General features: G+C 54.4%; 1 protein-coding gene across 2 annotated transcripts in view; it reads right to left on the bottom strand.

Moving 5' to 3' along the window:
• The window catches only part of NOS1 (nitric oxide synthase 1), a 143,737-nt gene that overhangs the window by 14,394 nt on the left and 113,120 nt on the right, over nt 1–16,223 (bottom strand). For both annotated transcript variants that reach the window (XM_039505122.1, XM_039505123.1), the window contains exons 13-19: nt 15,201–15,286; nt 10,799–10,943; nt 10,213–10,317; nt 9,518–9,576; nt 4,939–5,055; nt 2,497–2,671; nt 1,079–1,217 (exon numbers count right to left, since the gene is read on the bottom strand). In XM_039505122.1, the coding sequence (XP_039361056.1) occupies nt 1,079–1,217; nt 2,497–2,671; nt 4,939–5,055; nt 9,518–9,576; nt 10,213–10,317; nt 10,799–10,943; nt 15,201–15,286 (826 nt within the window). The remainder of the gene's footprint in view (nt 1–1,078; nt 1,218–2,496; nt 2,672–4,938; nt 5,056–9,517; nt 9,577–10,212; nt 10,318–10,798; nt 10,944–15,200; nt 15,287–16,223) is intronic.

The following is a 16,223-nucleotide window of genomic DNA, read 5'->3' as shown; positions in this document are numbered from 1 at the left end:
ATTTCAGAACCTGAGCTGGCATGAAGCAGCCGAGTGAATCTAGGGCAGCCCTGGCTTGGGCCCTCCTGCTCCACCCCACGGGAGACCCACAGTGCCTTTGCTGGAAAGCTTTAGGGAGCCTTCGGGGCCATGTGAAGGGAGCAAATGATTGCAGCAGCTCCCTGCTCTCAGCAGGTAGGTAACCAGGGGGATGGAGAAACAACCACTACTCGCATGCACATACACACCCCCTTCATTCCTCTCGCCACCCACACCATCTGGTTGGCAACTGGGCATCTGAATTCAGGAGGAGCCGAGGCAGCGCTGCGTTTACCAGCTGCAGGAGCCACGCTATGGCACCGTGTTTTAGTGGGTTGGCCCCACCCTGCGCTACGCCATGGGAGGGAGAGTTTTAAACAGGTGGCGTAGAGCGCTCCTGGGTTTCCACTTCTTCCGCTTTCTCTCAGCAACGAGCGTGTCTGCTCTGCAAGAGGAGGCAGCAGCAGGTAGGCCAGATTCAGCGCTGCCCTAGCCTACCACTGCCCTGGTACAGGCCCTCCGCCAGCTCCAGAGGCCAGCAGCTACCTGTCTCCAGCCCCTTCCTCCAGCCGAGCGTGGGCTTCCTACCCTGACGGCGGCTGGAGCGGGTGGTGAAGAGGCAAAACCAGACAGCACTTCAGTGGAATTCTCCTCCCAGGCCACAATGCACCATTCGGGGGGAGGGGAGGGGCTTGAAGTTGAATGGGGGCTGGAGGGGCAGGGACAAGGGGGAGTTTTCTATCCAGCGGTAGGGTTGGACAGCGGGTGAAGGATATGGGAAGAAAAGAGAGCAGGAGAAAGGAACCAGAGGGAGGGAGGTAAGGGGGCAGGAGGGAGAGAATGGAGGGAGCAGGGAAAGAGCAGAGACAGGATACATCTGGGGTGGGGGTGAGATATGGACAAGAGAGAGTCAAATACCCAGAGAGAGGGTCTCAGCAGAGCTCCGTCCAGGGTGACCTGCACCCTTCCCCCAGGTAAGCCCACCCCGGGCCCCAAGGATTGTAATCTGCCCCAGGGTCTGCCCCATGCTCAAAGCCCCCCGGTGACCAAGCGGCCATACCTTGTGTGAGCTCAGGGGCCTCAGCCACGTAGGTCAGGCGGAACTTGCTCCTCTTCCAGCTCCGGTCGTTGCTGATGAGGGAGTTGTTGGCCTTCTCAATGTTCACGTCATCTCCCACGCAGAACACGTCGCACGCTGCCTGCAGCGCACACCAGGCTGTCAGGGGACCCCCCGGCTCAGCCAGGCCTTCAGCCCAGCCTGGCTCCTAGGAGGTGGCACCGCCTGCTCTCAGCCAACACCCACCCACATGCTTATGGAAGGGAGGGCGGGACGGCGCTGGCTAGGGTGTAGCTCCATGCCTGGAGGCTATGCGAGCTTCCCCCAGCACATCTCAGGGGGATGTTCTGCCAGTGGTGCATGGGCACAACTCCTGTTAGTGTCAACATCACCCCCTCTCCCCCGACGCACAAACACGGGGGATATTCCCTAGAACTCGCCCTCCTCAGTTGCACATGGGCTTAAACCAGAAGCCCAGTTCTGATCACCCCAGAGTTTGGGGTGTTTGGAATCTGAAATGGCCCCTTCTTTTCATAATAGGCCAGACTGGAGCCTTGGTTCCCACCACCTCCAGAGCTTGAAGGTGTCCAGATTCCACACCCAGGTTCTTTCGCCAGCTCTCGTGATTTGACCATGAGTTTCATGATATCTGAGGTTTCTCTTTAATGCCCCAGCTGCTGGAGTCAGCTTATTACAAGAGACTATCAACTTTCCTTAAAAATAAAAGGAGTAAATTTCTAGTCCTCATGGTGTGGAGGAAAGCGTAAAGCCATGACCAGTAATGGCTCAGGAACCAGAAGGCCAGTAAATGGAACTCAACGCTGACTATTGTTAACTTGGTCTCCAATTTGTTTTCGCCTGACGTGATTTTTGAAGATGTGGGGCTGGCAATACTGGATTCACACCCCCATTTGGCCGAGGGCTCCTCTCCTTTGGCTGAACCAAAACCCAGGGTCCAAACACTGTGTGCCTCACAATCCAGACCCACCTCCCAGAATGCACTTAGATACCTCCTCCAAACCCTCAAAGACACCCCAGCCTGGTGAGAAGGCGCCGCATTATCCTGAGCTCTGCTCTAGGGCTCTAGAGGGGCTCCTAACTGCCCCCTGGGCCACCCGAACCAGCTTGGTCCCCACGCCCTGCCTAGGCCGCCGGGGGCTGCGGTGCACAGGCAGGAGGCCTGAGGAGCCAGGTCTCTGATTCTTTGCTTTGCTGCAGGACGCTCACAAAGAGCAGGGACGGCTAAAGCTGTGAACTCCGAACGACTTGCAATGTGCCAGGGTGCTGGGGACCCAGGGGGTGAGCTCAGGCCTGACTTTACCTGAAAGCAGATTTGCCCAATGGCAGCTTCCCAGGCCCTTTCCCCCTGCCCCCTTCTGATCTCCCCGTCCCCCTTCCCAAAGACGAAGGAAGCAGACTACCTTGAAAACCTTTTTGGCCCACGTCCTGAAAGACTCTTCCTGGCCACAGAGCTCATCCCCCTCCCCCATGCGGAGGATGCGCTCCCCTCCCAGCTCCTCCAGCAGGGTGTCGACGGCGCGGGCAAAGGCGCAGAAGTGGGGGTAGGCACGCGATCCTAGGCCGAACACCGAGAACCTGCAAGCAGACCGGAAAGCTGCAGCTACCCGAGGACGACAGCAGAGACAGGAGCGAGAGCGGGCAGCGTCTCCTGGCTCACACCCACATGCCAGTGCCCAGCCTGCGGGCCCAGCAGCACTAGCAAAAAAGAGAGGCACGGAAACCCCTCTGCAGCCCTCCGGCCCCCCAAAACCAGGGCATCAGGGCTCAGCCTTCCCCTGTCTGAAACCAAGGGAGGAAGCCTTCCAGAGGCAACTGTGCCTCACCAGTTCCGGGAGGAAACAGCCACGGGTGCATCAACCACCACGGGCATTGCCAGGCCATGCCAGGGCAGCAGGGGCATGGCTGGTTTTGCCTGGCAGGGACTGGTGGGATCTGGCTAGCAAGCTGGCAGGCAGGAGAGGCTGGAGATCACTGAGCCAGGGCTGACACGGCTATGGGATGTAGATGAACCAAGCACAGACAGTCACAGCTTGTTAGTCCTAGCGATTCTGGGGTGATGCCTGGTGACTAGTCTCCTAGGGACCCAGGGGGTCAGGGCACACTGACCAAGTCAGGCAGGAGAAGTGAGTGAATATAACAGAGACATCGAGTCAGGCTAGCTCAGGAAGCTGGTGGCTATTTACCTGTTGCACAGCTGCTTAGAGGAGATCTTTGCTACAGGGTGTTGTGGTGCTGGCAGACCAGTGCCAGCTCATGCCCAGGCCCCCAGGCCTCCACTGAACATTGGCAAATACAGAGCTGGAGCCAGTCTGGCTCACCTGGGTGGTGGTATTGCTAAAGCAGGTGTCAGAACTATAAGAATGTGTTGCGATGTTACGGAATGCTTGGGAGCTGCTGCCGGCATTAATCTCACTTGTAACAGCTGTAGCCCATGTTCTAAGGTAATAGTTGAGTGTTCTGCATTGTGAGCCTCTGTAACTGCAGATCCCCAGACAGGAGAGAGACAGGAGCTAGCGTGACGTGCTGATCACCAACAGAAGCTGCTACGTCCTGGCCAACAAGCCAGGCCCATCAATGCCAGACTACTGTGGAACACGGAGGAGGATCTAAGACTTTGCTGATTGTTCTCCTCCTCCCTTTATGAAGAGGAGTCTTGGCAGTGAATTCCTCCCATCAGCTGGGTTTGCAGCTCAGAGCGCAAGGGGGAAAGGGAATAAAAAGCCCCAACAAGGAGGAACTCTCTCTTTATGCTGCGTGGGCTCTGGGGGGCAAGAAACTAGGCACAACTAAAAGAGCCCCAGTGCTTAGCCTGGGTCAGCCCTAGAGGACCCATAGAGCTTGCTTCTTGTACAAATTTCTGTTACTTTTTGAAAGTTAAGCTTGAACTCATTTGTGCGTGTGGGTTTACCTGCTTTAACCCTGTACATAACTCTCTTGTTTCCTATATAATAAATCTTTAGATCGTTATTATAAGGTTGGCTTCATGCGTTGTCTGTGGTGTGAGATCTAAGGTGCAATCGACCCGGGGTAAGTTACTGGGTGTAACCTGACTAGTGCTGTGACGGTGGGTGGGAGACAATCTCAGAGGCAGGCTTAGCTGGGTGGCAGGACAGAGGATTCGGAGTGCCCAAGGGGACAGGCTGGGGCTGCATGGCTGGGCTGTTACAGTGCTTGAGGAGTTCACACTTGGTGGTTGGTTGGTAAAAACCAATTTGGGGCTTGGGCCCTGGTTCTCAACAGACTGCCCAGAGGTTTGTGCTCACCACTTTTGAGGCACTGCAGGACTGCTTGGCAGGTGTCATGGAGTTGCCGGCCCCCCATAATGGGACCCCGGTGCAAGCTACCCCGGCCAGCTAATTTAAGGGGAAGGAACCCATCTAGGTACAGTAGTTAACTGAACAACGAGCACCTGAGCCAGATAAAAGCCACCAGGGCTCAGTTCCAGGGAGGGGCTCCCAGAATGAGGAGCTCCCAGAGCCCACAGCTCGGAAGAGGAGGAGGGCAGCGTCAATGGCTCTGTGACCCCTGAGCCCAAGGGAGAGGCTTTATTTCAAAGTTTATTTGGGGATTTAATAAAGCAGAACCCAGCAGGGGAACTGTGTCTTACACCCTTTTGGACTCTGTGGAATTCTTAAGGGGCCCAGAGAGAAGGGAAACTGAGGCAGGGAGTGCCTCCAGTGCCACACTAGGCCAGCAGAGTGCGCTACAGGGCAGGCAGACCCCACAACATGGGGTACGGGGTCCTTTGCAGCAGCTGCAGTGTCCCTTCTCTCTCCTTGCCTGCTGGAGACAGGCTGAGCCCTCAGGAAGCAAGCAGCTCCCTCACCCTCCATCCTGCTCACCTGACGTTAGCCAGAGGCCCAGTGCTCTCAAAGTTGTCCCTGGCTTCGGGCCCGTCGCTCGAAGACTTCCGTGCGTCCGAGTAAGAGGAGACGCTGTTAAAACGGACCTTGTAGCTCCTGCAAGCAGCAACGACAGCAAGCGTTACGGCAGCCGCGGCACCTCTACACCTGCTACCGGGCCACCGGGCCAGCGACAGGATGGGCAGGCGAGTGCTGGGAACTGGGGTGCAGCTTGGGCAGCTCTCACCAGCCAGGGCCTGAGTTCAGGGCTCTGCTGTTTGCCTGCCCCAGGGGAGGCTGTTAGTGATGCTGACAGCAGAGCAAGGAGCTGTGCTCCCTTCCCTGCATGGGCGCAATCCACTGTCAATGTATGTTACATGCCGCCCGATGCACAGAGGAAGCGAGTCTGTTACAAGCCCTGGCTAGCCAGCCTGGCTCAAGCTGCAGAGACTCACACATTCTGGAGGTTCCCAGCTCATGGCATCAGCAGAGCCCTGCACCCAGGCCTTACTCAGCCGTGTAGCAGGCAAGGGTTTTACATGCCCTGGCTTCCAGCTGCAGGTCCGTGACTCGCTGGACGGTTGGGTTGGGGTTTTTATAGGCATTTCCATTCCCCTCCAGCAAGCACAGATCCTTATGAAGTTTAGGCCCCTAAATATGGCCTTCGGGGTTGGATTTCTAACGGCGCTTCAGAGATTTAGGCCCCATTGAGAATCCAGTGCCGTTAGACACTCAGGTTCAGAAACGGTGACCTTACTAGGACCCATAAACAAGTGCTCTCCACCGCCTGATCGGAAGGTCACTGTCCCCAGGGCTGGCTCTAGGCACCAGCAAAGCAAGCACGTGCTTGGGGCGGCACATTTCCAGGGGCGGCATTCCGCCCATCCTTTTTTTTCGGGGCAGTTGCGCTCTCGGAGCTGCGCCACTTAGACGGGGCGAGGGCGCCGCGCCTCCGGCCGCAGCGGGAAGGGGAAGCCCCAGCCCCGGGATGCTGAGCGGCCAGGGCCCAGCCGCTACCTGGGGAGGAGAGGGCAAGTCGTGCCAGGGAGCCGGGGCTGCGCCGCCTCATCTGTGCACTGGCTGCTGCGCTGCCTTGTGCCACCCCTTATATCGGGGCTTCTCTGCGCGGCCGGGTGGGGGAGGGGGTAAAGCCCCTGCAGGCGCTGGAAGAAGGTGACATCACTTCCTCTGCTTCCAGCGCCGCCTGCGAGCTTCAGCCCCACCTGAGCTTGGGGCGGCCAAAAACCTAGAGCCGGCCCTGACTGTCCCTGGGTTCTGGTGGCTTCCCCCAGAGAGAGAGTGGTCAAGTGGGGAGTGTCCTGTACTGAGAAACTCCAGCCACCGGTACTGGAGAGGTCCATGCTAAACGTCCCCAGCGCTCTTTGTGGGACTGAGACTGTCTGTCATATAGTCAGGCTCCAGGCTGTGCAGGCCGTTAATGATAGTGGCCAACAGCTCAAATAGTTCTTGGAAGTGACTGCAGCAGCCAGTGCCGAGCTCCGACACCTGAGCTCTATATTGCTGCCCACCTCACCGCTCAACTACAATCCCCCTTCCAGGATGCCCCGTAACACGGTGTATTGCAAGCGTCCAGCGTGGAGGCGACACACCTGAACACCACAGCGGAATCCTTTTCCCAGAGGCACCTCCGGGGGTGGCCTATTGTCCTGTTCCATCAGCTGTCCCCATTAGGGGAAGAGGCCAATAAACCATAATGGGTTTTCAGATTGCAAGCCCTGTAGGGATCTGTCACATCACATGTCCGCATAGCAGGTAGGCCACTTTGGGGCTGCAATAGTGTACAAATAACTAACATTACTGCTCTGCACAAGCGTGTCATCTGCTGCAGTTCTGAAGGAAAAGACCAGAGCCAAGACTTTCCGACCTCTTTAACATCTGATTAAAACCCACTTATCACCAGCCGGATGCTAATTCTGTCCTGACTAAGCAGCAGACATTACCATTCGCTAGCCTCATTACGTTAATTCAAGAGACTTCACAGGGAGTGGATGTCTCAATTAAGTGGAATATGCTGTACTTCACCCCTAAAATAATCATCATAATCATCAATAAATGTTTAACACTTTGCCATTGTGCAGCAACCTGGATCTCAAAGCTTTTTACAAATGACTAACTAACTCTGGCAGATGTTAAGTGACTTACCCAAGTCTAATCTTGCTTCAGTAGCAGAGCCAGTAACAGATGCCAGAAAACTGACTCCCAGTCCTCTGCTCTAACCTCAAGCCAGACTTCCTTAAAGGAAGGACACAACCTTAGCTTGACCATAGCACTCGTGCGCCTTAGAGGTGGTTTTGCACAACACTGCAATAAACTGAAGCCAGCCCCTCTAACATCCCCAGGCCTTTCAGCCCACCTAAAGCGATTTTATGGTGAGTTTCACCATATTCGGGGTCTTCCTTGAAGCCCCAGCATCTGGAGTCATGTGAGAATCTCAGCATTTTAAAGAAAGTTACTAGCCCTTATGGTTGCAGAGAAGAGCTAAAAAATGTGATCCTTCAAGTCTTAAAGGCAAATAAAAAGGAGACATTTACTATTTTTAAATAATCTCAGTGTTTTAGGGTTGGCAATGCAGCTCTAGATCTGCCTGGAAGAAGAGAAATCTGTGAAACATTGCCACCTCGTGGTAATCTGATTTAACTACTACTGTATGTTCAAAGCATAGCTACACATTTGTGGTTCGTGGATGACCAGTAGTTCATGGGGTGCTTGCTGCTGGGCCACAGACACGTGGCTGGTTGCAGAGTGCTGGCTCCTCTTCGTTTGCAGCAGCTAATTTGCATTAAAAGAAGCTAAAATACACGCCATAGTTTCTTGTCCTTTTCCATGTGAGGGATTGCTGGGGTTGCCTCAGGGATGCTATCCCGTTATCGATAGCAGGGGAGAGGGTGTTTATCTGTATGGCACGGCCACAGGGTGAGCTGGCCCTTTAAAAGGTTAGCCCACCTTCCCTGGCAAAGGGAATGAGAGTGCAGGGGTCACCTGTGACTAAGACCCAGGCCTGCCGTGAGGTATAAGGGTGGCCGGTAACTAGTCAGGAGAAAGACTCCAAGGACAGCAGACCTGGGAGATCAAGCAGGAAGAGGCCCTGTGGAGGGAAGACAGGGCAGTTTGGGTTATGGCATGGACCTGTAACAGAGGGTGGGCATGGGTGCCCCCAAGCTGCCAACCCATGTGTGGCTGCAGCCATCGGCGGTTAACGAGGGGAAGGAGGGACTGGTAGGAGCCCAAGAGAGCTGGAGCCGAGCCTAGTAAAGGGCTAAAGACTCTGGAAAAGGACAGAGGGGCCCTTAGAGGTCCGGCTTTGCCCCAGCAAGAGAGAACTCTGGCTAAGCCCGAGGACTGAGTGACCTCAGGGCTGCAGCGCATTGAAGGCTCCTGCATAAGAGCACTGCAGCAGCCTGTGAGGCTGAGGATGAACGCTCCGAGGGAGGAAACTGAGGCAGCAGACAAGCCTGATGCCAGATCAGCAGTGCAGACATTTGGCTCCGTATGGAGCCTGGCTCTGGGACTCTTCTCCCTCCCTGGGTTTCAGAGCCCAGGTTCCAGCAGAGCCAAATGTCTACACTGCTATTTTGAGCCCCGCTGCACGAGCCCAACTCAGCTGACAGAGGCTCTGAGACTTGCTGCCGTGTCCTATTTTGTTTGCCGTGGAGACGTACCGTAAGTGACTTGCTCAAGGCCACACGGGATGTTGGTGGCAGAGCAAGGAATTTAATATGCGTCTTTTGAGTCCCAGGCCGGCACCCTCCCCAATGGACCATCCTTGCTCTTGCTCCAGCATGCTTGGTTCTCCCTACAAGTGCTCTCCTGCCCAGACCAGAGGCGTGTGTTTCTGCCGGGGTGACCGGCTTCGCTCCCGTGGCAAACAAACCGAAAGGAATGGTACCCCTCTCCCGGCCCCATCTCTTACCAGGCCAGGAACGTCTGCTCGGCTGGAGCCAGTGTCTTGTTCGAGGGGGGAAAGGGGATGACACGCAAGGGGATTTAATGCCAGGGAAGGTATATAGACTCGTTCCCCTAGAGCGAAGCCTGCACTGCAACCCTCCAAACACTGGAATTCTGGATCAGCTTTGTGTACAAGAACTGCCCCGGGTCCCGTTCCTCTCGGAGGGCCAAAGAGCAGCTCCTGACCTGGTTCTCCCCCTCCTCTAGCAAAGCACAGGACATGCCAGGCCCCATTCCATCCCCGCCCCCACAAAGGCTGCATTCCCCTCCCTCAGCAGAGCCCACCTGACCTGATCTCTTACTTGGGTCCCTACAGACCCTGAGGCCAGTTTTGGATGGACAAACATCCACCAGGCAGTGGAGTGGAGTGAATTGGCCAAGCTTTGTTTCACCTGTGACCTCAGCCGGGTCCAGAGGGGAAAGGCCAGTGCTACCTAGAGCATTGGACTGGCGGCCTGAGTACCTGCGAGTCCCTCCCCAGGCCATAAACTTGCAGCCTCAGTTGGGACAGAGGCCAGCTAACCCAAGAGAGGGATGTGGTGCCTGGTTCCCCAGGGACGGGCCAGCTCTGCTGGGGCGGGAGTGATGCGGGGCTCTTGTCTGAGTCTCTTACTTCCTCTCTTCCAGGTGAGAGTTGGGATTCCTCATTTCCATCATTGCACAGCCGAATTTCTAGAGAGAGAAACAGCACTGTCGTCACTTCCGCTGGCCGTCGTACAGGACACCGAAGGTAAGTGTGGGTCCGGGTGGCTGCTCCACTCCACTCCAGAGGCCCCCACCTGCTTTCACCAGTGGGACCCAACTGTGGGTCATCTGCACCGTGTGCTGGGACTGAACTCATCTATTGCTCGTAAGCCTGCCGGGGCCAGAACCGGGGCCTTGAGAGTTCGTACAGCACCAAGCACATCCGCAGGTGAATCATAATTTTCCCTTGCGTGTTGCTGTACATCAGAGGGTCTCTAAGCATTGAGGACCCGATCCAACCCCCTGAAATCTATGGGAGTCCTTCCACTGACCTTGGATCTAGAGCAGGCTTTTAAGTAATTTAACCTCACAGCCTCCCTGGGGGTGAGGCAGATGTTCTCCCATTCTACAGATGGGGAAACTAAGGCAAACTTAAGGTCTCACAGCAAGTGGGGGGCAGGTTTGGGAAAGAACCCAGGTCTTGTGAGGCCCAGCCATGTGCTTTGACCACCGCACCATGCTCCCTCCTCTCTGTAATGAATGGGCCTACCAGTGGGTGCTGTTCCCCCTCCCCCACCATTACTGCCACGTGCAGTACCGGGATAGTTCTTAAGTCTTTCCTACCTCCCCATTCTCCGGTGGGTCTCCGTTGCCGAAGGTGCTTGTGACCACCAGGACGAGGGTTTCATGTTCCAGGTGGACTATGTCGTACTCATCCATGGACATCACCTGAGGCAGACAGAGATGCTGGTGATGGCCCCTCGCACAGGGAGATTGGCCAGGCTAGGGGCCAGTCTCTCTGCTGGCTTCAGTGCCGTTCTACTGGCAGAGAGCTCGGGCCGAGGATCTGGCAGAGAACGTGGCGCTGAGACCCAATCTGTAATGCTGAGGGAGGAGGCCCAGAGACTTAAAGGAGAGACAAATTCTGCTCCTCTTGGGGACTTCCATGGGGCTAAATGGTAACAGAGGGCAAAACTGGGCCATGAGGCCTCTCCAAATGTGTTCACATTGAAGACAGCTTTGTTTGCATCCGGGTCTCTGTCTCTTAACTGGCCTCAGGACCCAATCCTGCAAGGTGCTGAGGGCCTGCAATTCCTAGGAAAGTCCCCGGGAGTTGAGGGTGCCCAGCAGCTCGTTGCGTTGGGCCCGGTGGAAGCAAGCCGTACAGCCCCATGCACTGTTCTCCACGGGCAGAGAGCTGGTACGCTACCTTGGCATCGAAAGCGTGCTTGAAGATTTCACATAAGGTTTTTGCATAGACCTGGGACTTCCCCGTTTCCGTGGCATAGAGGATGGTCGCTTTGACCCTCTTGGCCATTGCCTGCCCCATCAGCTTGGCAGAGAACTTCACGGCTCTGGAAAGCAAGTAGAAGCCTCGATAAGACCCTCGACATGAGAAGCCCAGTCTGCAATTCCCTCCCATCTCTCTCTCTCTCTCCTGGATTTCAAGCACGACTGTGTGATCACGGGGGAGTTATTAGTTCACAACCGTGGGGTGAGAATTCCAGAGTCTGGAGAAAAGGAAGAGGAATTGTTTTAAACAGCCGCTGCGCCCCACTCGGCCATGATTTACAGCCAAGCGAGGCGGCTGGAGACCCCTCCCTGGCTGGAGAGGCAGCCCTCGACGCTCTGCACAGCTGTACGTGACTGCACAGGGCTCAAGGCAGCGGGAACCAGTCCCCCGCTGCCCATGCAAACACACCCGCGCACTGCTGGCTTTAAGGGAAGCCTGCCAGCTTGCGGTCTCATGTTCTCGGGTCTCAGACCCCCAGAGAATGTTTTATCTCTTGCACTCATGCATGCCCAGACAGCATCTGGGAAATGGCTGTTTTCTTTGTTTTCAATAACAGGGACGTTGACAAGGCTTTTGAGTTTGTTTGAATAAGGAAAAACACACACTTCTTTCCCTGTGCACAGGGCCCAGGACGTACACCTGGCCCCCCCTGCTCTGGGAAGAGCGTTGATTATTAACTAAACCGAACCTGCACCTGTCCCCAATCAGCCAGGGCGTTTGTTCACTTACAAGCCTGCATTTTTCTCACCGTCATGTCCCAGTGGGGACAGCACCTATGGGCATAACTTGACTTGTGGGAACAGTCCCATGGGGATCACCCCCAGGAGCCAACTTACTCCCCTTTAAATGGCTGCAGGACAGGGGCTCTAACCACCTGCCTTTCGTCTCCTGCAGCTGGAATCGATTTCCTTGAGCAGATGCACCCATTAGCCTTGTCTACATAAAAAACCCCTTTGCCCCAGAATTTCCCCCCATTACTACTATTGGTTCATCTCCACCAGCTCTAGTGCTAGTGTAGACAGGGGCCCACTAGTGTGTCAAGCCCTGTGTCCTCTAACTCAGCTCAGAGCAGCTCTACGGGTATGTCTACACCAGAGCTGGAGGTGTCATTTCCAGCAGCAGAAGACATACTGCACTAGTGCTGATTGAGCTAGCATGCTAAAAATAGCAGCATAGCTGCAGCGGTGCATCTAGCAAGAGGGGGAGGGATAGCTCAGTGGCTTGAGCATTGGCCTGCTAAACCCAGGGTTGAGAGTTCAATTCTTGAGGGGGCTACTTAGGAATTTGGGGCAAAATCAGTACTTGGTCCTGCTAGTGAGGGCAGGGGGCTGGACTCAATGACCTTTCAGGGTCCCTTCCAGCTCTGTGAGATAGGTGTATCTCTCTCTCTCTCTCTCTCTATATATATACACACATATACACACACTTCCTAGGGACCAGGCATCTGGAGTACAATCCTGTCTGAGACAGTACACACATATTTGGGTGACTAGTGCCACTTGCACTGCTGTGACTACTCTTTGGTTTTAGCATGTTAGCTTGATCAACGCCAGCACATGTACATCTTCCCAAGCCAGAAACGACACCTTCCAGCTCCCATGTAGACACATCCAACATGACACAGCACTTTCGCATCAGTGGCCATCAGCACTCTGTCTACACAAGTGCTTCTGCCTCTCCCAGTGCTGGTTCAGCACCACTGGTGGAGGCAACCGTGGAAAACTGGGGGCAAAAAAAGTCTAGCAGAGACAGATTTCTTATTGTACTGTAAGGCCACGAATACAACGCTGTGCACGCTTGTTTGTTATTGTAGAGTCACTCGTAAGAGCTGGGTTGCAGGGACTGGAGTCCTGCTTTCAAAAATATTCAATGTTTTCTCTTTTTTCTAAAGTCACGCTGAGTTTGGAAATGGAGCCATCAAAATGGCAGGCTAGAGCGTTGGCCCCGATCCAGCCAGTGTCTCTTGCAGCACACCGGGCTGAATCAGCCACGGCATCTCGTTACGGAGATGCCACGGAAATCGTGGCAGCTTGATTTAGTTTGTTGACAGTTGAGAGATGGCTTGAAAAAGTCACATTTGCCCCAATTGGAACACAACGTAAAGTCTGATAAGCGTCAGCCCTGCTCCAGCAGCCCGTGTGATTCTAGTGCCCTCATCAGAACAGACGTACGATACACTGATGGGGATGCCAGGTGCAGTTACGTTGGATGCACCAGGCAGAGGCTCGTCAATGAGAATCCATTAGGGAAGCCCAGCCCCCCCCACCCCCCCGTTGCCCATGTGGTTACAGGTAAAAGGTGTCCACTAGCAAAATCTGCCCTAGTTTCACACAGAGAGGAGATTTTTTGGAACGTGTGGGGGGAAGGAAAAGCCCGAACTGGATTTCTTTGGCCCACCCCGCAACATGGTCTCAAGGTACTTGCCTCTGGGCAGTTCTTGTCCTGCTTTCAGTCTGATTCATTATGGTTGTTACCTGCTGCTATAACACAGCTCCTGAATTCACCCTTCCATGTCAATTTCACCCACTCATTTCAGATGTCACTGGCCTCCCCCAGCCCTGGCACTGATCAGATCTTAGCAAAAGTACAGATGGGTCCAGGAGGAAGCTGAGAGATGAACTGTCTGGCTCCTTTGCAATCAGTTCTGGACAGCATCTAAATCATCTTGTAATGAAACCCCACCTGGTCAGGAATGTTTTGCTCACTCAACCGTTCCCATCTTGTGCGCGGGAGCAGTCAAAAAGCAGATTAGCTCAGAGCCAGGCAGAATTAATGGTAAATTTACAAAAAAAAATTAAAACCACCTACACACCAAGAACAATGGAGGGGATATTATTTAAAAATCCCACCTGCCAAGTTCACATTTTTATAAGGCTGTTTATCAATTATGTACTCACACACAGAGCAGCTATAATTAACAGCCATTGTGTCCTCTTCTAACTCAATAGCTCACTTAATCTTTTCGAATCCTCTACCTCCCCCAGACTCCCGCTGAAACCCATGCACCAGGCACTGGCCCCAAGAACGTATTCATGGTACAGTGGCTTCATGGACGCACCATGGAGATTAACTTAATGGAAGAGATGGGGGATATCCAATGAGAACAGAGTCACAACAACAGGGACACAGGCTTAGCAGTGTCTAGATGATTGTGTAGCACCATTGACCATGGTCAGGTCGTCTGTGACATAACATGCATGTTACTGGCTAATAATAATATCACCTAGCTCTCATATAGTGCATTTTCATCAGTAGATCTCAAAGCACTTCACAAAAGAGGTTAGTATTCTCCTTCCCATTTTATAGATGGGGAAACTGAGGCACGGAGGCATGACATGGCTTGCCCAAGGCGACTCAGCAGGCCAGGAGTAGATCCAGAAATAGAACACAAGTCTCCTGAGTCCTAGTCCACTGCTTTCTCCGCTAGGCCACTCTACCTACCCTGTTGGGACACCTCCCCCAACCCCACCCCCATGGTGGGGAAGCTTCCAGACCAGGAATAAAATTCCAAGATTGTCCAAAGTTGCTCAGCTCAGTTGGGCAGATCCCAGGTCAGCATTCCAGGGTATCCATCTCTAGGGGGCTGTTCTGCCCATGGAAGGGATGGGGACTAGCTGTGACAAATGGACCCAGGTTTTATTCCAAAATGTCAAGGGCTGTCCAGATCCAGGATCCCGTCTCTTATGTCCATATGTACAAAGGCTCCCCATGCCATTCTCCTTTCACACTCACAGAGGGTTTGGTCCCCACCAACTGCAGGGGAGCGATTGGCTGAAGTATCCCAAATAGCCAGGAAGAGGATTCCGTGGGTAGGAGTTTCCTCTCACTTATACCAGCGCTAACTGGGAGTAACAGCAATGGAGTTACATCATTGTCATAGGGGGAGCCGGAAGGAGAATCAGGCCTTATAACCCCAGAAAGAGGAAGGAAGAGGAGCCGTCTGAAGTCTCTCGCCAAGTGCTGGAACAACCAGAGAGATGTTGCTGGAGAATGAACTGATTGGTAGGAAGAGACGTGATGAGGATTTTTAGCTATTTTATACCTTCACCCTCCCATGTACTGCTCCAGTGGCAGGCCCCAAATGCTGCCCACCTCTCCGGGCACCTCTCTCCTGTGCCACACAAGATGACATGGCAAAAGGAGAGGCCTTCAAAAGACATGGGGGGAACCCTGGTGGGCGAGGAGCTGACCGCGCAGCAGTAATTCAAGGAGCACGCGGCAGCCCCACCACGCAGAACCTGAACAGTAAACGGTCCGTGTGCTGCATCTCGGTGCTCTGGCTCCTAGTGTGTGTGGATAGCTACTCCAGGGTACTTACTTGGCCAGCTTTTTAAAACCGATGGCTCTCTTTTTGGTGGGAGTCCCATTGACCCCTTTCCAGATGTGCGTGTTCCAGGGGTCAGGCTAGGAGGAAAAAGATGGTCATCAGCTGAGGGACAGAGCTTTGTTATTCAACAAGGGCCAGGTCTGTGGGGCCCGGCAGTGGAATTGCATTCGCTTGTAAAGACAGCCTGTTTCGATACATTCACAGCGCCTGGTTGCTAGGGCCCAGCTGGCCTCAGACCCTTGTCATGGGTCTTTATTTGTGGGGCTGGTCGGTAACCCCACCCTACCCTCCACAACCCAGCTATTTAAGCTTGGAGATGACCCCCTCTAGGGATGCCCATGCCTTTGAGGTATGACTGCACGCACCAGGGTTTCAACACGCTGTCGCACGGCAGCGAGGATGTCGCTGGCTTGTAACATGGCGGAGGACCGTGCCCTTTGTGCCTCCCGGAAGTGGGGCTGCCCCAGGGAGCATTGACAGCTAACGAGCAGGGAGATGCAGGACTGCACCCCTCCACTTTTCCATGGGGCCTCCAGAAGGGGCAGAGGCTAGGAAAGAGGCTCAGCGGCTGCGCAATCCCCGAGGATACAGTCAGGGCTGGGAACGCTCTGGGTTCATGGGAGATGGATAACACAGACGAACAAGTGGGTCCCTTTCCTGGTTATTCCTTATAGGATCTAGACTAATGGCCAGACTGAACGAAAGCGGCAGGAGCATAGACATTCGGCGAATGAAGGTTTGTCTGCCAGGGTCCCTTGTCCCGTTCTTTGAAGGGCTAAGTGCTCTGTTGCTAACATTATGGCCTAGTGCTCATGCTCCACCCGGCCAGGCAGGAGACCAGAGTCAGATTTTCTATCCCCAAGCTGGCAGGAGCAGCTCGCTCAAGTTTGCTAGATGGCAGAGGAAGGGAAGGGATGACTGGCATGGGCCGACAGCAGCCCCCCATGGCTGATTGAGGAACAGGGCTCTACTAGGTTCACCTGGGATGAAGGATGCAAGATGGGACCACAATGA

The sequence above is a fragment of the Mauremys reevesii genome, linkage group 18 (genome assembly GCF_016161935.1).
Source record: "Mauremys reevesii isolate NIE-2019 linkage group 18, ASM1616193v1, whole genome shotgun sequence".
NCBI classification, from domain to species: domain Eukaryota; kingdom Metazoa; phylum Chordata; order Testudines; family Geoemydidae; genus Mauremys; species Mauremys reevesii.
The sequence above is the reverse complement of the archived record's forward strand: the minus strand, read 5'-3'. Positions and strand labels throughout refer to the sequence as shown.